Raw genomic sequence first — 20,653 nt, forward strand, 5'->3', positions numbered from 1 at the left:
GGATTGGTGCATTCCAGCTGTACACACCCTTTCTGATGAGATACTGTATGCTGAAAAATGCATCCACTAAGTACTTGAAGATCCCTTGTCACCATAAGGCACATTCACAGAGGACTGGGAGCCTCCTGTAAAGTGGCTCTTGTATTTAAATTCAGCTGTGTCTTGACCTTTTATCCTGCTGGCCTGACCGCTTTGGTGTGTTCATCATTTGTCACCATTCATTCAATCTGTCTCTCTCTTCTAATGAAACGATGTGTTGCTTTCTTGATTGCTTTATATATCACAGTGCCCACAGTGGTTAATCACAGTGTAGGAGACAGGCTAAAGAAACACGAACGTCCTGTGGGAGAGCTACCTTGTTGGTAACAGAAAGGCAGTTTTCTTGTGGGATTCTCTTCATGAGCTGATTGACTTACTTGCCTTTCTGCTTTACCTCGCTCTCATACTGGACTTAAACACAATGCATATTTCTAGATTAATATCCACTAATTGTGTTCATTATTTACTATAGTCAAAATGAATCCATCAATAGTGACACTGTGTAATAGCCAAATAATACAGCTGAAGGCCCCAGTTATTGTTATCCAAGTAGAAAAGGGAATTAGCACCTTCTGCATGCTGAGTAGGATATGTATGCTGAGATGGATAGTAGGTAACTGAGGTAGGAGAGGAAGGCAGGGAGGGAAGAATCTCTGCCATCTCTGTTTCTGATTGTGGCTGGTTTGGGTCACTTATCTGTGAGTCACTCATTCCTGAGTAAAGTGGGTTTTTAATCATTTCTGATGAGTAGCAAGGGCTGCCTTGTGTTTTTTCTCATTTTCAGATTGCACCATATTTTTGGCTTGTTTAAAAATGGGCTTAAGACAAGAACTGGATCTGGGTCCAACTAGCACCATACAGCCACCTCAATGCTCAGTCTGTGCCTTTGAGTTTTCTTTGTCCAGAACTCTTCATGGCATTCCAGGCTGCACAGGGGCTGTAGTGCCCCAGATGGCCTGGACACTATATCCTATTGCTCAGGATAACAGAAAATGGACCAAAACATGTTGCAGGTGGAGACTGTCTTGTATTCATGTTTTCTGGGGTGTATCTGGCCTCCCACATCCCCAGAAAAACTGATGGGTTTTGGGCATGTGCTTGGTAGCTCCAGGACTTCTGGCCAGATCAGAGCAAGTTTGCCAAAATGGGGCTGTAAATCTGAAGCAGGACTCATTTCAATTCCATGCTTTCATTCATGTGGCACATGGCTTTGTCAAGGAAAAGATGCCTTCAAAGAGAAGGGGAGTTTGTTGCTGCTGCTTTGAACTGAGGAATGCAGGGAACAGGTATTTAGCTGGACTGCTATCTTGATGGAAAGGATAAACTATTCCAGATGGCCATAAATGCTGCCTGTAGGATTTTTCTCAGTCCCAGAAAGGCACTGCATTGCTGGACTAAAGCCAAACCCAAAGGAAAGGGTCTGCCTGGAAAGATGCTGTTACAAACATGCGTGAGTCAAATAATCTGGGGCTGAATAAGGTTTTGGGTATCTCATATGCTTCAGCAAATTTTGTTCAGGGCACTCAGAGTTTTACTTACATCTGCCTTATATGCAGCATAATAACTTTGAGAGTAAAATTTAAAATATTTGCACTGGAAATGTATTATGGTTGATAATTTGCCTCAAAACAACAGGTATTTACATGGAAGAGGGGAAAACTGAAGCCTCAAGTTTTCTTCATAGAGAACTGGATTTAATGAGGTGCACTACTTCATGAGTGAGGCTCAGCTACTGAGACAGGAGTTACTGCTGTAATTCTGTCAAATTCCCTGTCTTACCCTGCTTCCTGTGTCAGTATTGTATTTTTCTGTCTTGTGCATTACAGATGTTTCAGCAGTAACATGAGGGGTATGCTAGTGTGGCAGCTGTAAACAGAGGTATGACAGGCTTGGTATATGCCTGAATATCATGAATGTGATTTCATGAAGATCAGTTCTCACAGAAGCACGGAAGCATTTTAAGCCCTAGAAAATGTCTGCAGTGCTGCAACCCATACTGTGTTTGTTGTTCCTTGGGACTCTCATGTGAGATATTTGCAGTCTACATGCTCTCAGTTTTTACCCAGGCAATTGCACAAGGTTACTTCTCAGTTCACTTCTATAAATCAGTGGTGCAGTTTGTTTTCATTTGTTACAGTATTTTTAAAGTGGCTATAATTCAGTATTCATATATGTAATACCAAATATTACTTTTAAATTCAGCACTGGTCAGACTGAAAAAAAAATTGTCTGAATGCAAGTGAGCCCTGATGATTTTTCAAATTTTGTGTTTTTGGGAAGTGTCAGTGCTTCTCCAGAGGACCTTTTAACTTGCTTGTTACTCAGATTTGTTGCAGCACTCATACTCAGGCACACTTCAGGATTGGTGGCTTGTAGTTCGGGCCTTTGTAAAACGTGATGGAAGTGCCAGACAATGCAAATATTAGAATATAATGCAATGTAAGAAATATAAGCATGATCAGTTGAGAAATTTTTTTTGAGGAAATGAGGAATCTGCAGTAATAGTTGGCATGGAAATGTGTCATCTGCTGCATAAATTTTATAAGCTTATATAGGAAAGTAGCTATTCAATAATACAAATCACAAATAAACTAGTCTAGAAATATGCGTCGTGGCGTGAAGGCATGATTTCCTATCTTCTCATAGTGCAGGTGTATGTTTGAAGTGACATGTAAGGCAGAAATCATAGAATCAATAAGGTTGGGAAAGACCTCAGAGATTGTCAATTCCAACCTATTACTCAACACCTCATGACTAACTAAACCGTGGATTCAAGTGCCACGTCCAATCCTTTTCTGAACACCTCTAGGGACAGTGACTCCACCACCTCCCTGGGCAACCCATTCCAATGGCCAATAACTCTTCCTGTGAAGAATTCTCTCCTGCACTTAATGTATAATGCTAACTCTCTTATTGGAGCAGGGGGGGATTCTTTTCTGATGTGGGGTATTTGGGAGATATTAAAGCTGAAGGATTCACTTAAAATAAAGTATTTTGTAATTGCTCTGTGGCAGAGAAATCAAATTCTGCATCCCTTCAAGACCAGCTTCTTTCATATGGTAGTACAGAGATCTTCTGCTCTGTTGCTTGTTAAAGCATTCTCTCCTGGTGAATGGCTAGACAAAAAGCATTCTGAGTTAAGATTTAAAAACATAGAATTCATCTTGGCCAGGAGGAAATGTAATTGCTGAAAATTTAAGATTTTCCAGCCAAAAACCCAACTATTTAGTAGTGAGAAATCTTGAAAATACCACAATAGGCACTAAACAATAACTTCACTATGAGGTTTTTCAAAGCATTCTTCAATAGATATGCATTATCTGTATCTAGACTACATATTAACTTCACCCTTGGGTTGCTGAACATAATCCAATTAGGGAGGCCAACCATGTGATGTATTTTTTACAATGTGGCTAGCCTGCGAATAGTTCAGCAGATAATTGACCACCTAGCCGTAGGCTATGGCAAGGTCATGTGAGAAGAAAAGATAATACAGCCTTTTGGAGCTTAGAGAGCAAGAATCATTGAGAAGAAGCATATGATGTGCAAGGGTCTGCCACTGTGTTCTGCGAAGCATAGTAAAATAACATGAATGATCATGGAAAAGCAATGGATTTTGAACAGTTAGTAGGAATGAGGCAGCATCATTAGGCCGCCTGTTGTAGCTGCCTCATCCTTTTTGTCAGGAATGTGCACTTCCTACAGTATCTCTTGGGTCCTGTGCTAATGATTGTCTCACATTAGTTGATTCAGCCTCTGTAGTTTCAAATTAATGCTTGGATGTGCTTGATCCGAATTCTCAGTTCTGAGAGAGACATTTGGAAAAGAAACAAAAGACGCTACTTGTCCTCCGTATCTGAAGTCCGCAGGACATGGCTGGATGGAAGACTTTGCACACATCATGCAAATACTGGCTTGCAGACAGGCAAAAACATCACTCAGCGTGTAAAAGCTCACCAAAATGCTCTGGAAACGATAGCTGTATACCATAGCAAAAGCTGCTGCAGTATAAACATGCTGCATGAATCAACAGTTGATACAGCTTCAGCTGATGACAGGTAGCAAAACCAGGGAGTGATGTATGCTCAGTCCCCTGCCCAGTTCTTGCACCTTACAAGCAGCAGCTGTTATAGCTGCACGGTTCCTCCCTGGCACACACTCCTGGGCCAGTGGTGCCAGCTGGCACAATCCTCAATGGAGACACAAAAGCCCCCACTTATAACAGCAGAAAGATGCTGTAGCATCTCACTGCATCATTGGGTTGGACAAATAGCTGAAATTTAAGGGAAGAAAGCAATCTTAGTTACTGTGCAAAGTACAGTTTTTATTGGAGAGATGGGCTTCTAACACAAGAGCAGAATAGTGTAAAAAAAAAAACCAACCAAAAAAGTTTCTGTGGTTTACAAACATTTTTACCACATTATTTTTCACTCATTCCCACTCTTGTTAGTCAGTTTGAGATGGTATAGTATGCTGCAAAGCTTAAACCATTTTTTTTCCTTTGGCACTAGTACTTCACAAGTCAAACATTTGCTGCCAATAAATCTATCTGCTTCTAGTGGTACTAATAATTTTCTACAGTGAATAAAGGTTGAGGATGAAGTAATAAAACTTTCTAAAGTAAGTTTTATTCTTTAGTATGTTAGAGTTGATTTATGGAAACTGCCAAGTAAATTCAACAGAAATAATTTAAAATTTGTTTTAATAAGGAACTTAATAAGGAGCTGTAGAAAGTTTCTCTTACATCTTGTTACATCATATTATGTTTCAGGAGTGAAACAGTCATTTAAAACTTAATAAGCAAAATCACATTTTGCTGTGCTGGGATTTCTTTCCTCTCATGAGTACAGTTTGATCTGAGCATCTCTGTTTCCTCAAGTCAGACTGGCGGTTTGCCGATACCAAATTCTCTACAGAACATAAAAGAATTATCTTCTCCCTGGTTCTTCACAAGTTACAAGTCCACAGCTCCCACCAGAGCTAGGACATCAGATCCTGCAGCATATCAGTTTCTTCCAGCTGCCCCTAGCCAGTACTGATTCCCGAAATAAAACTCTGGAGAAACCAGTCTTCCTCCCATTTGTGTTTCAGGGTCAGAGTTCTTGTACCATGATGCCGCAAAGCCTACTTAGTTACCTCTTCATTTTGGCTACTTGTTACTGATCCTGTGCAGCAGAGCAGCCTTCTGGCTCCCATATATGCTCAGAAGCATGTGCTGAGAGATCCAGGGTAACAACATGTTGAACTTGGCTTAAGCTTCGTTGCAATTTGGAGTTGGAGGACCTCCCTGAAAAAATCCCCAGTGAGAACCTGCCTGTCCTGGGAGCATGCACTCAGCCTTACTCTCTTGTGCTGGAAAATTCAGCACACGGCGCAGCACCTGAAGGCTCCTCCTCAAGTGTGGGAACGTTTGCTTCCAATTTTGTGTGCCTTTCACACTGACTGGTGGATAGTATGCTTGCTCAGAAGCTGCAGAGCTGGCTTCTATGTGCTTTTCAGCCCAAGAAACAAGACCCCCCTTGCACTTGCATGTGGTAGAGGTAACCTAGTCCTCAGGCTGCAACGGTTACAGGGAGACAGGACAGGGATCTCATGCAGCTGTAGAGAAGGGGCCAGTTCATAGCCTAGAGTAAGAAGATATGTGGGAGGAGAAGGGCAGAAGGGAGACAGGCTATTAAGCAGGGCCAGAGTATTTATCTGAAAGCAGAAGTTAAAGATCCTTACTTCTCCTTCCTGGATTATTGTTAATTTTCTGCTTCTGTGAGTTTCTGTGTAGTATAAAATGCAGATTTAAAGCAACCTGGAAGTGCTTGATGTGGGACTTGTATTCCAAGGTTCCTAGGCTTAGGCTTAGGGAGTGGCTTTGCACTGCCAGTTGGTTATTTTGTATGACACTGTGGTGATAATTCCCAGCTGCTTTCTCTCTAATCTGTGTAGGTTTTGTACCTTAGAAATTGGGACTAAATGTTGTAAGAAGGAAGCACTTTAACCTTTTCCTTTGCCAAAGGAAAGGGTGCCCAGCTGAAATGGGTATACATTTTCACTTCTATAGTGGTGGTTTGTGGAGATCTGCTTAAGTTTGCCTTCTTCCTAGGCTGTGGTAAGATAAGAGCTTCAGTAAGATAAGAGCTTCATCAGGAAACAGCACTAATAAAATAGACCTGCTGTGAGAAACAAAGCTTCTGTCTCAGAAAGCTCATGAGATCCCTTTTGTTCTGAATCACAGATTATCACTATCAGTTGCCATGGGATGTTTTTTTCAAAGGCAGAAGTCTTGGCTTGGGCAATGCAGTATGTGAGGAAAAGATAACTTCCTGTCTCAAATCCAGCCACCACTGAGAAGTCACTGACTTGGTCTGCAGGTTTGGATTATTGCTTAAAGGCAGGCTACTTCAATGCCAAGTTCCAATACCAACACCTAGCAGTGATGCGTTGATGGCTGGACTTAATCTTAAAGGTCTCCTCCAACCAAAATGATTCTGTGATTCAGGGAAAATCTAATTCAAATTAAAATGTTTGTTTTTACAGATGGAGTTAGCAGTAGCACCACTGTGTCGACGAGTTGCTGACCTAGGGATGTCCTACAGACAGCTGAGGTCATTCAGGTGTGTTACAAGATCTTGCCATTGGCAGTATGGCCAAACTGCATTTCACAGCTGATTTAGTAGCTTGTGTTAGTTCTGATTCAACTGAGAGCTTTTGGGGCAACACCCACCCGCAAATTAGGAATATGTAAAGTTCTTTTCAGTTTTATGCAGAGTGTAACTATGATTTATTAATCTTTGTCATGCAAATGTTGTCCAAATTGTACTTTTTTTGGTGTTGCTTTCAGTGCAACTTCTGTATGACGGCAGGTTCTATAGTTACATTCATTGTTTTCACTGAAGTATAAAATCTGCACTCTTGTGTTTAATTACAGTAGTCAACTTCTGTATGTTTTTACAAACTGAACCTGTGTTGAAAACCTAAGATGCAGACTAATGTAAAACAAATTAGATGATTCTATCCTAACACAATATTGCCAGTGTAGTCTATAGACATTTTCCTGATGCATAAGATAAGCTTCTTCCTTTCACAAGTATATTGTTATATTTTTCCAGACCACTGCTGTTCCAGACCAGTGAGCATATTGCCAGCAGCCCAGCTCTGGGAAAGGTTATTCCATTCAGCACTGCTCTTCAGTTCTTATTTACAAGAGCACCACCAGAGTTAAAATCACCCTTCCAGGTAATAAGATCAATCTGTCTTTCCTTTTGAGATGTCCTAAGGAGGAATGACCATTGTATTTATTTTAATAGTTCATACTTCCTGTGACTTGTTGCCCTGTGTTTTTATTGCGGCAAAGGTGTTGCAGTCATTGCCTTCATGTTTTGATTCATTAACAGTAGGAAGAACATAACCTGATTTTAATTTATTAAAGAACTTGTAGTTCTTTAATAGTCTGTCAGTTCACAGAAGGAATTGCAGGTCTGATCCTAGACTGCAAATTGCCTGGAACCTGCTTATGCAAGATGCCGGAAATCCAGATTCAAACCTTTGTCAGAACCGGGCAAACTGCTGATGTAGGAGATCCCTCTGAACTCCCAAATACCGTACTCAGCTAGTTCTGTTGTCTCTTACTCCTTAACTCATTCTTAACTCAGTTTTAAGAGAGCCTCATTTGGCCTTCATATATGTCATCTTTGATTCTGAAATTGGTGTATGTGTTTCCCTTTTCACGTTTATGTGTAATTGGTGTTTCTTTGCCTTTCTCTGTATTAGAGGGCTGAGTGGTCCATTGCCCGCTACTCCCAGTGGCTGGATGATCATCCATCTGAAAAAGACAGGCTTGCTCTCATACGGTAAAAAATGCTTTCTTCCCTCCTTATCTGAACACCAGGACTAGTCTTGACAAGCAGTGGGGGGGGGGGGGGCAGGTGGGGGTGTGGAGGGAAGGGTCATAGGAGATGTATCATGAATACCATTACCTTCTCTCCACTCATGGGATGGGTTGTGAAATGGGAGAATGTAAAATTTGAACATGCCTCTCTGCAATGAAAATGTAAGTAGGAATTTAAAAATGGAAGACCTTTGTTACACCTCTATAATGTTATTCTTCAGAAAATCATCCCAGAATATTTAGTTAATGATAGTTAGGGCATATTTAAAAAATCATGCTAAGGTATATGACTTTATAGCTAAATACTGTTTCACTTCTTAAAATGTTATGAAAAATTATCAAGGTTCTCGTTGTTCAAAACAAGCAGAGTTTTAAAGTATGTTAGAGAATACAGCTGTGTTGTGTGAACATGGCAGAGCCGGCCTGACCATCCTCAGTACTCAAGGCTCCGATGATCATTTGGTTCTTAACATCCCAAATCTTCTAGCCATTTGCTGAGTGCCCTGTCCTGACCTCAGTGTCACCCACTCCAGTGACATAGGAAAGGTTGTCACACATAGCTGCACCAGGCTCGATCTAACCTGGGATACTAAAACTTCTGTGCTTGAATCTTGCTGGCTTCTGCTGAAACCATAAAAGCTGACTTTTAAGTTCCATCCAGCACTGGTTGTGCTTGAGAAAATCAACCATTATCTGCCAGCACTTCTAAAGTAGCCAGGAGGAGTCTGCTATAAATATTTACAGTTCTTGAAGCTGATAGCTCCATACAGCCTGGTCTAGTTCTCAGGCCAATTAAGGAAATACCAGTTGATTACCAGTAGATGTTAGTAGGATTTCTTTCCAAAATATTAAAATGCAGAACTGTGTCTCTTCATACATGTACTGTATGATTTTTAGGCATGTGGTGGGTTGAAATTATCCCCCAAAATTAGTTTTGGAGAAACTACCCCCCAAAATAAATTACCAGACCAGCTCAGTTTGGGGTGGAAGCAAATGAAGCTGTATTCACAAGCAAACTACAGTCTAGAAATATGAAATGCAATGAATATGTACAAAATAGACACTATCTGTACAATATATATATATTTACAATTTATAAACAACACAGAAACTCCTCAGACCACCCTGGATGGCTCCAGGGGACCCATTCACCTCTTCCACTCCCTCCCTCCTTCCTGTTAACTTCACACAGTAGTCAAAACAGAGATACCCCTGGCAAGGCCATGAGAAGAGAGAGAGAAGTTGTGAGAAGAAGAGAAGAGGAAGAGCTGTTTAGGCCTCTTCTCTATATTCCCACTAGCAATCCAATGGATTACACAGACCTTATCATTATTTTCCTTTTATATCCAATGGTAATTTATTTTCAGTCTTTGCAGTCAGGGACTAGGCTGAAGTTCCCCCTTCAAACTGTAACAAGAAAGTACTCTTTTATGTTGTTAGTCTAGTTTGGCCACAAAATTAGGTTTTCTTGAATCTCAAGTCATGACACCTTGAATTACAGAAGAATGGATAATAGGTACAGGACTTATAACTTACTGTTGTCTTGAGTGTAATTTCTGCTCTGATAGCACTGGAAAAACTGTGGATTTTGAATTTCAGATGGGTTAGGGAAGCCAAGAATGCAAATCATTTGAGAACTAATGGGCATTTTGCTCTCCTCAGTCCTTTTGCACAGATCTGAAAATCCTGTCCTGAAACTACAACACATTTTTGTCTTTGCTTGCAATTAAATTTCATCCAGGCTGATTGAGTTAATGGAGTTGCTGGTAGTCATGTTCAGGCACTGAAAAATAGCTCTGACCATGGAGGTGTTAAGGGGCAAGCCTGTTAGGCAGAGAGAATGTCAACCATTAGACCAAGTAGTGTAGTTGGAATACTTAAGCTTTTTATTTCAACCTTTTCATTGAATCCTTTGTTCATTTTGCATGAGATACCACTATTAGAATATTTTATCTTCACAGTATCACTAAGGTTGGAAGAGACCTCAAAGATCATTGAGTCCAATCTGTCACCACAGACCTCATGACTAGACCATGGCATCAAGTGCCATGTCCAATCCCCTCTTGAACACCTCCAGGGACGGTGACTCCACCACCTCCCCGGGCAGCTCATTCCAATAGTGAATGACTCCCTCCGTGAAGAACTTTCTCCTCACCTCGAGCCTAAACTTCCCCTGGTGCAGCTTGAGACTGTGTCCCCTTGTTCTGGTGCTTGTTGCTAGAGAGAAGAGACCAACCCCTTCCTGGCTACAACCACCTTTCAGGTAGTTGCAGAGAGCAATGAGGTCACCCCTGAGCCACCTCTTCTCCAGGCTAAACAATCCCAGCTCCCTCAGCCTCTCCTCACAGGGCTGTGCTCAAGGCCTCTCCCCAGCCTCGTTGCCCTTCTCTGGGCACGTTCCAGTGTCTCAGTGTCCGTCCTAAACTAAATCTTGGTAATCTCAAGAATGTGGTGCTGAAGGGTTATCACTTGGCAAGGTTATCACTTGAGCATTTTACAGTGAGACTGTGGTCCTTTTGCTTTGCACTGTGGAGTGCTCAGGCATCGCTCAGATGCCCATCCCCCAGAAGGCATGGAGAGGGCAGCTTTGAAGATCTGCCCTTCCCAAAGGCCTCTGTTGGCACTCCAGTGACTCCTCCTAACTCCTAGTACACCAGAGCAAGGCTATCTGTCACTGCCCATGTGATTTGGTAGGGGCTGAATTAACGAGGTGGGAATTATAAAAATATAGTTACCTTTATTTTTCCCAAAAACCCTGCTCCAAAATCAGTTATAAACACTTATGAATTATTTACAGGTTCTGTTCGGTCACAAATTCTACCAGGATGCTTATGGGCAACTTTGGTACAATTTAGAGAATTCAGAAAATGGAAAAGGCTATGCCACAAAATACCTTCACCCCACTTTTAATCAGAGGCAAGCCAGGAACCTTGGGAAAGCCGATGAGAACGCCAGGTTGTAGTCAGGAGGACAGAGCAGGAATTTGGCGACAGTCCCTAGGTATCATGTCGGTGGCAGGCTCCAGGAACTGCAGGTTTTGTAATCCAATTTGTGGATAAGGCAGCACGATCCAAAGGAAAAGGAGCCGCTGGAATCAAAGTGTCCATAGACACAGCTGCTACGAGGCAAAACTCGTGAGCAGCAGCACTGCAAGAAAGCCGCAGGTTTCACAGCAGGCAGGGAGCAGGACCTTAGGCAGGCAGGGTCCAGGGAGAAGCCAGGTCCAAGAGGAGCATGCAAGATGAAGGTGGGAGCCAGAGCAGGAGCGAAAGCAGGAGCAGGAGCAAGATGATGACGAGAGCCCCGATCGCTTTCTGGTCACTCTTGTTTAAGGCGTTCCTAGACAGTGTGTCCAAGGCCAATGTATAATGGGCGTGAAGCACCCCACTTAATCATAGCTCCCAAACCCAGGAGACTTCCCCCACGGGGAAGGAACCTTTGCCCTGGAGGGAGGAATGGGTGCTAATCACCTGTCCTCAGGCAATTTTGCACCTTGGAAGGCAACTTTGTGCCTTTGCCTTTCCCCATTCAAACCTCTGCTGATGGAGATGGGGGAAAGGGGGTTTGGAGCACACCATAGCACCATGCTTGACTGTTTCTCCATCCTTCCCCAGGCCCACTGCTTGCAGGCACCATTTGTGAAGCTTTGCTGAGCCTCATGAATTAACCATACTGGATCTGTTAAGCAGACTCTTGGGTCAGGTAGTTTGGCAGCTTGTATAGCACTGTGTGTCTGGGCACAAAGAGCAGGGTCTAGCTGACCCATGCGTAAATGTGGTGAGTGAAGGAGATGGTTCTCCTTTGCAGGTACTGGTAACCTCTGTAGGCATTGCTGTATGCATTCACCTTTTTGCCGTCTCCTCTAATGCCTGTTGGCAATTTCTCAGTAGGCTGGTTATCCACACGTAAGTCAGGCAAGCAAACAGTGTTCACTAGCAGGACTGTGTTTCACTTGTATTTTCTTTTAATAGTCCCTTGAAAGATTTCTGAGCCTGCTCTTCGTGTGTCTCATATGGACTTAAGTTGAACTACAGGTGTCTAGCTTATTTGTCTGAAGTCTTTTATCAGTCACGCTCTTCAAGCATTTTCTGCCTGTAGTTATTCTGTGCTAATTGAACCATTGATTGTCCTGAGCCTTCAGGTCCCTGCACTGGCCTACCTCAGGAAACTGCGTTTGCTGCAACCTTGCAAATGGTAATTTTATGCAACTTCTCTTTGTAATGACTATGCAATTACTCTAGACCTGCTGCTTAGGTATTCATTTACTTGTGTTATCAGAACCCTTACAGCTTCATATTAAAGCTAATTGCAGTCCTTCTTCCACTCCATAGACCTTAAGTGCTTCATGTGTAACGTGGTGTTAATATTATGAACTAGTAGCATTCTGAGCATTTTGGGGCATTTCTTTCTGTACATATTCAGCATGACAAGTGGGATTTACCTGGCCAGAGGTGTATTGGCTAGACTCCCTTTATAGTTAACAGAGAGAAGCAGCAGGCTCTACTGGGGATAGTTCATCTCATCCTGAAGTAGGTACTTAAAACAGGTCAGTTACGTTGTGTCCTGAAAACTGCATTTTCTCTGCTCAGTGAGGGGAGCGTGGGCAGTGACATGGGAGCTCTGTCAGGCAGACAGCTGCCCTGCAGGCACTGAAAGTTGGGTGAGATGATCCTGCTGCAGGCGTTCTTCCAGAGCAGGGATTGTGTTGAAAGGAGCACTTCTTTAAGTGGCTGGGACACGTTTTTCCTCCTTCTTTTTAAATTGTTTGAAAACTTGAACCTGTCTTCTGTAGAGGAAACCCTGTTACATGTGGTGGGATTTGAACTGGCCTAAGGGACAGTTCATCCACTCAAGGGCCCAATTCTTATCTTTGCCAGTAGAGTGTGGGTAAACTCCCCGTATTTAAACTCATAGTTGCTAGAACAGAGTTGAAAGCCATGCCCAGTTGAAGGATTCATTTTCATGATGAGCTGATGTTCTGAGCCAGAGACTAGCTCTGACCACTAACCTGCCAGGAGGCAGGGACAAATGCCACCTTGGAGACTGCCACAAAAGCTCTGTCTGTGCAGTAGGTTCTGTCTTGCTAGGCACAGCAGCATGATCGCTTTTCCACAAGCAGCAGAGCTTTGTTGGGTCACTGCCCTGCCCAGCTTAAACCAAGCAAGCAGCAGCCACGCAGCATGGCCAGAGGGCAGCCACGTGCTGGCTGCGCCACCTGCGCCTCTGAGCGGAGCCCCGGCCAGCACAGGCCGTTCATGAAAACCCTCCCTGTCATTTACTGCTCAGCTGTCAATGCAGCTCCTGTTGGTCTTTTTATTATGCAGTCTAGAATAAACCAGAGATGTTGTCCTACAGCTGATGCTGTTGGAGATTTTACTGTTTGATTGTCCAGTAACTTTTACAGCACTCAAATCTGGTATCAAAGAGGTGCTCTTACACGGCATGTTTTCCATTTTCCTCACCCTGAAGCTTGCAAAGCAAGCAGACTTTTGACAAAGTCTGAGCCTGCTGTCTTCCAGCTTCCCTGACACCTGATCAGGACCTTGGTACACAGGGCTGTCTCACTACTGACCAGAAAGATGATCCCTTCCTCTTCTGAAGCTCACAATTTACATCAGGCTCCATTTGACTGAGTCAGAGCCCAGGAGGGTAGCACTAGTATTCACAATTCCACATAAAATGAACTAATTAGAGTAATTCTACATGTTACACATTAAGATCTTTCTAAGTGCAGCCCAAATTATGTACTTTTTTTCCCCTTTAAATGTAGACAAAAATCTTCACAAAGTCCAGGTGGCCTGTGCTGATCCCCAGGGATCAGCACTGGGTTCAGTTTTGTTCAGTGTCTTCATCAGTGACCTAGATGAGGGGATTGAGTGTACCCTCAGCAAGTTCACTGATGGTACAAAAGTGGGGGTGGGGATTGTGGCTGACACACTGGAAGGCTTCGCTGCCATCCAATGAGATCTTGACAGGCTGGAGAGCTGGGCATAGGGAAACCTCGTGAAGTTCAGTAAGGACAAGTGCAGAGTCCTCCATCTGGGGAGGAATAACACCAGGCACCAGTACAGACAAGGGATGGTCCTACTGGAAGGCAGCTCCGTGGACAGCAGGCTCTCCATGCGACAGCAGTGTGCCCTTGTGGCCAAGAGGGGCAGTGGTATCCTGGGGTGCATTGAGAAAAGTGTGTCCAGCAGGTCTGGGGAGGTGCTCCTGGCCATCTACTCTGCCCTGGTGAGACCTGAAATACTGTGTCTAGTTTTGGGCTCCCCAGCTGAAGAGAGACAGAGATGTGCTGGAGAGAGTCCAATGGAGAGCTGTCAGGATGATTGCAATACTTGAACATCTCCTGTGAAGAAAGACCAAGAGACTTGGGGCTGTTTAGTCACGAGAAGTGAAGGCTGATAATTATCAACATCTGTAAGTATCTGAGGAGGGTGTGTCAAGATGAAGGGGCCACTCTCTTTTTGGTGGTGCCCAGTGACAGGACAAGGAACAATGGGTACAAGCTAGAACAGGGGAGGTTCCACCTCAAACCGAAGAGACACTTCTTTATGGTGAAGGTGACAGAGCACTGGAACAGGCTGCCCAGAGAGGTAGTGGAGTCTTCTTCTCTGGAAGCTTTCAAAACCTGCCTGGATGCACTCACCTGCGGCCTGCCCTAGGTGATACTGCTTTGGCAGGGGGGTTGGACTGGATGGTCTCTGGAGGTCCCTTCCAACCCCTAACATTCTGTGAGTCTGTGAAATAGCTTTTTAGAAAAGAATTATCTGAGTCTTGTATAATCAGCTTGTCCTGATTTCCAAGAGAGCTCATGTTTTTGCTCAAGCAAGTGAAGTAATTTAATAAGTGCTTTAAAATCCTTTTCCTTATGTGGGAGGGCATCTTAAACTTACATTTTTTTCCCCCCTTACTTCTTACAGCATTTTTAATGAACCATTAATATATGCAGAACATCCCACCAACCCACTTTCCATAGCTCTCTTTTACAAACAATATTCGTAATGTATACCATAGCTTGTCTTTTAAAATAGAAACAGACTGCTGAACAGGTTTTATGTCCTTTATTAGACTGGAAGATGCTGAATTTAGGGCATTATTTAGTCTAATCCCTTCAAGAATATGTTTTGTATGTTACATAAACAGGGTTTCTTCCATATTCTTAAACACTGGTAATACAGCTATAAATTACCATCTTCTTTATGACAACAGCTGTGATCTCTCCTGTGCTGGAGACTTCATGATACTGCTTTCACCCATGATCCCATTTCTTTTCCATTACTACTTATGCTCTAATGCCTTTACAGTGTCCTCTACTTTTTTTTAAGACCAGATTTGAGTGGAGAGCAGGTGCATCTGAATTGCATTCTGTACTGCCAGCGCAGCTTATAAAATGTTTGAGCTAGAACCAGTAAAGGTTCCAAAAATGTCATCACAGAATTTGCATTTCAAGTGTTAACAGAGCTGCTAAACTCATTTATCTCTTCAAATGAGCTACACTGAGGCAGACATCTCAGCAACTTCAGTGAAGCATGTTGTTTCAAGCTGCCCAGCTCAACCAGCCTGAGCTGAAATCTGGCTAGATGCAGCAGCAGCCATCTTGCTTTGTCATAAACAGCTTCCTGTACTGTCTGCATTTCCCCCCATCCCACCCTTAAGACTCGGTAACTGTCTTCAGAGAAACAAAACCCTCATCCCAAATGTACTTCTGAAATCACATCTATGTCATGACCATTGATGCTTCCGGTCACCTCTTCCAGCCTATTAGTCCCTCACACTCTGAAGAAAGCTCACCATTATGCTCTGGACTCCAAACATCCTTTCTCCCTGGATTTCTGCCTTTCATTACCAGGAATGCTGTTTCTAATAGGATGGAGAGGCTTCCTAGCCTGTCACTATTGTATGACTACCACAGGAAGCAATGCAGAGGAAGTTTCCTGAGTTAATCAGAGCTTGACCATGTTTGTGAGCTCTTCCATAGTCACCAGTTAGGGTATGAAGCTCCAGGTCACTGCAGCTTCCTCTTGGCTCACAGCCTTTAGCAGAGGCCAGAGTTTTTTGTCCTCTCACTCGGTGTGAGTCCCCTCCAGCTGCTTTCTTACACCTGCTTACGTGGAAGCAAAGTGCTGCTTTGCCTTGGTGGGTATGTGAAGCATGTAGTTTTTTGCCCTGGAGGTGTCCAGGTCCTCTCTTTGGTGGTACATGTTTCTCTGTGAGTTGATCATTCTCTTGGCACTGCAGTTGCTGTCAGTTGTTCTCCCAGCACTAGGAGATGTGGCATTTGCAAAGTGACCTTCGGAAGTTGAAGGCTCATGTCAGGTTGTTTGGTGAGGTCTGCTCACCATGCCTTTGTCATGGATTAGGCCATTAGAAAAACTGAGAAGAACAGCTTTTGTTTTAGCTTTTTGAGTAAAGTCATTGCATTTTAACAGTCAGCTCTAGAGTGTTGAAATACTTCTACTGGAGATGCAAGCATGTGACATGGGAAAATCCTGCATGCATTTAGAGTACTGAGAAAGCTTTTATTTTCACCAATGTAGAGTTCTAGCTTGACTGTGTCTCTTTGAAACAGCACAAGCCAAACCACAGTAAAAGAGCAAGCATGGCAGGAGTACTGATGGAGATCAACAGCTGTCAGCTGTTGGCCTCTGCTGGGAAGAAGGGTCTGGGCAGTTGCAAGGCTAAGTTTCTTTTAGCTGCTTTTTGAGTTGTGTGAGGACAGTGGCTACCAAGGATGGAGTTGGTTTTGCCAGTTAAATCAGATTGAGTCAGGAGAGAAAGAAAAAAGCTAAAAGCTTTGGGGAGGTGTGACAGCAGGACTTCAATAATGGCGTTTGGCACTTAGCATAGCCTAAATCTTATTCATTCTTGTTTGATCTGATGGGAATAACAGTCTGGCTGAGGATTAACAAGGGCTGACATTGAGTGGTTTTGGGTGCTGCTTTTAGAGTAAAGCTTGTCTCTTTCATCTGAAGGGATCTGGTTATCTGTCATCTTTTTCAAGGGCTTTTTCAAAGCAAGAAGATAAAGTCAGAAAGGGATAGCAGTGTTACCATCTGGACAATGATGCCAACCCACAACTCCACCAAGAGGTGTCAGCGCTTTCTATGTTAAGCAGGTCAATATGTTTCATTTCTATTTTCAGCTTTTGATAACTTCTAAAAACTGTTTGGGCCCAACAAACTTCAGGGAGTGTATAGAGGAAAAGACAGGGACACTGATGAGTGGAAGGTGAGAAATTCAGGAAGATGAATGACAGTTACAGTAACAAAACTGTCACAGGAGTTTCTCAACTGTGTTCTTAATACAAGGGGCTATTTTTTGTAGAAGGTAACTGACACCTAACATGTTTAACATGCTGCAGAGAGCACTTCGAGTGCTGACCTGAGTGGAACTGTGAAACACATCTGATTCTTTTGAAGCATCTCCTCTTGGTATGATGGGATCCATGAGCCTTCTCTGCCAACATCTCCCACCTACTGCTCAGTCTGCCCATCACATGCTCTGTCCCTTATTGCCACGAGGCCAGTTTGTTGAAAAAAACAGTTCCCTGCTGACCCTTTCCCTCAGCCTCCTTTCTTCTCTTTGAATCTCAGGATTTAAAACATACCTGTGGAAGTGCAGTTCATTATACTGATGGCCTTTGATGAAACTGAGGTGAGGTGCACAAGAAGCACTTTTGTAGCTGCAGCAAGCAGTATTTTAGTTGTTGCCTCTTTACCTGTAGACCCCAGGCTTCTCCAGAGATCACTGGCAAGAGCAGGCTGAAGGTTTTCTGGATACTGACTAGGTGCAAAAGTCCATCTTTATTTTGGCTAGTCTTTCCCTCCCTTTCTGGTTGTAACAGGGAGTAATTTTTCTCTTGCTGTTTGTTGATGTGCAAAAAATGTGAAGTGACTCTTCAGAGTGTGGTGGTACCTGGTGTGGACCCCCTAGCAGCGACTCCCTGGTAAATTATTACAAAATTTGAAGAACTCCTAAGTGCATCCAGGCCAATGCAAGGGACTGTTTCCTTGCTCTGAAGCCTCTCAACTCCAATCAATAATCCAGTCCATTCTCCTTTTGCATGATGTATCAGACAATATGCCCTGGGCTTCAGCAAAGTGAGAGTCTGAAGTCCAGCTGCCCTGGCTGGGCACCTCAGGAATTGTGGTAGGCATCACCTCATGCCCATACTATTTCATTCCCGTTTGTGCTAAGAAGAGCTGCCTCAGGTTCCTTGGTTGCACAACTGCATGCTTCACTGTGTCAAACCCGATCAGTGACAGGCCAGAGACACACACTGTTGCACACATGCCTGTACTGTATGTGGACACCCAGCTCCTCCTGTTGTGTTCTGGCAGAGATCAACACCTGCTGCTGCTGGTGATGAGAACCACTAGCAGGAGCAGCCCCAGGCCCAGCCCATAGGGCCAGGCTGTCATCACTATCTCTGGTTTTTCAGAACCCAAACCCCCAACCTCGTGCAGGAATGAATTATTTCACCACAGGCTTGTCTGTTGACATAGCAATCATAAACACAGGTATGCCTTGGCCCAGACCATGCTGCTGGAGTTGTGTAGTGATAGGCACAACTATGGAACTCCTCTCAGTGTTACCCACCTCCCCCAACCCTGTGTCCCATACCATTCCTTCTCCCTCTGAGACTCGGAATGTTCCTGCCACCAAAACCCAACAGACTCCTAACTGGCAGAGCAGACACACTTCCATAAAGGGATGCAAAAGGCAAAACTAAGGACTACTTTCCTTCCCCTTGGTGACCCAGAGTAACAATTTCAGCTCTGCTGCTTCAAGTATTAGCATCAGAACCTGCTTGCCTGCAGGCTGGTGCCTGGGTACAGCTGGGCAGGTCTGTGGTGACAGCTTGTATTAGCACTGCTGCTGTCACCCATCAGACAACGAACAGCCATGCACAGAGGACTTGTCCTAGTCCTCACTTGAAATGGGAGTCTGTTTGCACAGGTGCTTTCTTCAATGTCACAATTTTTTTGTATCTAGAAGCAAAGGAACATAATACAGACAATTTTAGAAGGAAACCCCAAGATCACTGCATCTATTACATGAAGAAACAGAAGAGAAAAAGGAGAGGAAAGGCAATTAAATTAGAGGCCATATTTAAGTATGGCAAAACTAACTCAGGCTACTTAATAAACTGCTAAGGCAAAGCCCGAAGACTTACGCAATCTTTGTTTTACAGATAGGTGGCCATTCAAGAATACTGTTTACCAGCCTAGCTGGCTGGAAGGTGGCCCCGTGCTGTAAAGCAGATTTAATTACATACAGACAAGTACGTGATTGGAGTTGCCCCTTTTAGCTTCAAAATGTATTTGTGGAACTAACACGAAACTACTTCCATGTGTGACATCCCACGACATGCGAGAACGCCACAGCAAAGCTGTACAATCATACACTGCGTGTGTCGGCACAGCATTTCCCAAAGGACAGGGGCAGTTCAAAGGACTTAGCCAGGAGATCACCTAAAGGCTTCTCAGTTGCTCACCAGTGCCCCAGTTTTCGTTCTGCAAGTCATACTCTTGGTGTCTGGAGCAGCTGGAGTCTATTCTTTTCACTTCTAAAGGTTACCAGTACAGCAGTGTGCCTGAGTCTGTGCGTCAGAGCTGTCATTTCAAGCCATCTGCAACATGCTGCTGCTGATTATTTAAATGTTAACTTGTTCGCTCCTCAAATCATGCAAGAAAGGAGGGAAAGATCATGAAGCATTGTGTAGAGCTTTGTAAGGCCTTTTTTTCCCCACTTCTTTCCCCAGAGACATGCAAGACCATCTGAGGAAGATTCTGTAGTAGGGAAGCAAATTAATTTCGTTTAGAGATTCTGAACTTGGTTGCTGTTATCATTGATTCAGCTTGCTTTTTTTTTTATCCCTTCAGTGGTGCACTGGAAGCTTATGTTCAATCAGTAAGAACAAGAGAGGGAAAGGAATTTGCCCCAGTCTATCCCATAATGGTTCAGCTGCTGCAGAAAGCGATGTCGACCCTTCAGTGAACGTTATCTGGATGAGGCTCTCCAAACAGGGTATGGATAGTAACAGAATCCCAGGTCCTGAGTGCAACAGACCTACTTCTGGTTCATGTAAATTATTCCCAGATACATAAGCTTTACCATGAAACCTGTTTACCTACCATTCACCTGTGAAAATTCCTTCTTCTTGCTTTATGTTTGCATTATAGGAACTTATTTATACACAAATACTATTAGGAAATCATACAATTTTTATGTGCTGTTAAGTCTACATCTAATGAAAAAGAATTATTCTTTAGGATTCAAGTTTAGAAAGGTATAAAATTAGAACACAACAATTACAGTACAGTTGCTGAACATCTCAAATAAGGAATAGCTCTTTTCCTACGAGTATTGTTTTTGAACAGTTGGATATATTTTAGCCTTGTTCAGAAAATCCTCCTTCTGGAATGCCAGAACCACCAGTTTCCATCTAAAATTCGCTGATTTTTAACACAATGGAAAATATTTCTCAGTAACATAAATGATTCTCTATTGCATTGCTCTTGGCTTTGAAGTAATTTATATTGATTTCAACTTTTTGCTTACACTGTAATAAAGATCAATGAGCGAATCCAGCCCTGAATCCAGTATTTGAAATCTTCAGCAGCTTCCCAACAGCGGGGAAGTGTCATAATATACTTCAGACGGGTCCACTTAAAGATTTTGATGCAGAAGAAGTTTGCCTCTGCAGGGCTTAGCGATGAGTTGTCTTCA

At 43.3% G+C, this 20,653-nt stretch overlaps 1 protein-coding gene across 1 annotated transcript in view; it reads left to right on the forward strand.

Annotated features, from left to right (window-relative positions):
- Positions 1–20,586, forward strand: part of COG5 (component of oligomeric golgi complex 5) — a 174,527-nt gene extending 153,941 nt beyond the window's left edge. Inside the window, exons 19-22 of the mRNA XM_054178513.1 lie at positions 6,568–6,644; positions 7,140–7,266; positions 7,801–7,880; positions 19,807–20,586. Coding sequence (XP_054034488.1) covers positions 6,568–6,644; positions 7,140–7,266; positions 7,801–7,880; positions 19,807–19,921 — 399 coding nt within the window. The 3' untranslated portion in view covers positions 19,922–20,586. The remainder of the gene's footprint in view (positions 1–6,567; positions 6,645–7,139; positions 7,267–7,800; positions 7,881–19,806) is intronic.
- The last annotated feature ends 67 nt before the right edge of the window (positions 20,587–20,653 follow it).

Source organism: Dryobates pubescens, chromosome Z (assembly GCF_014839835.1).
Source record: "Dryobates pubescens isolate bDryPub1 chromosome Z, bDryPub1.pri, whole genome shotgun sequence".
NCBI lineage: Eukaryota > Metazoa > Chordata > Aves > Piciformes > Picidae > Dryobates > Dryobates pubescens.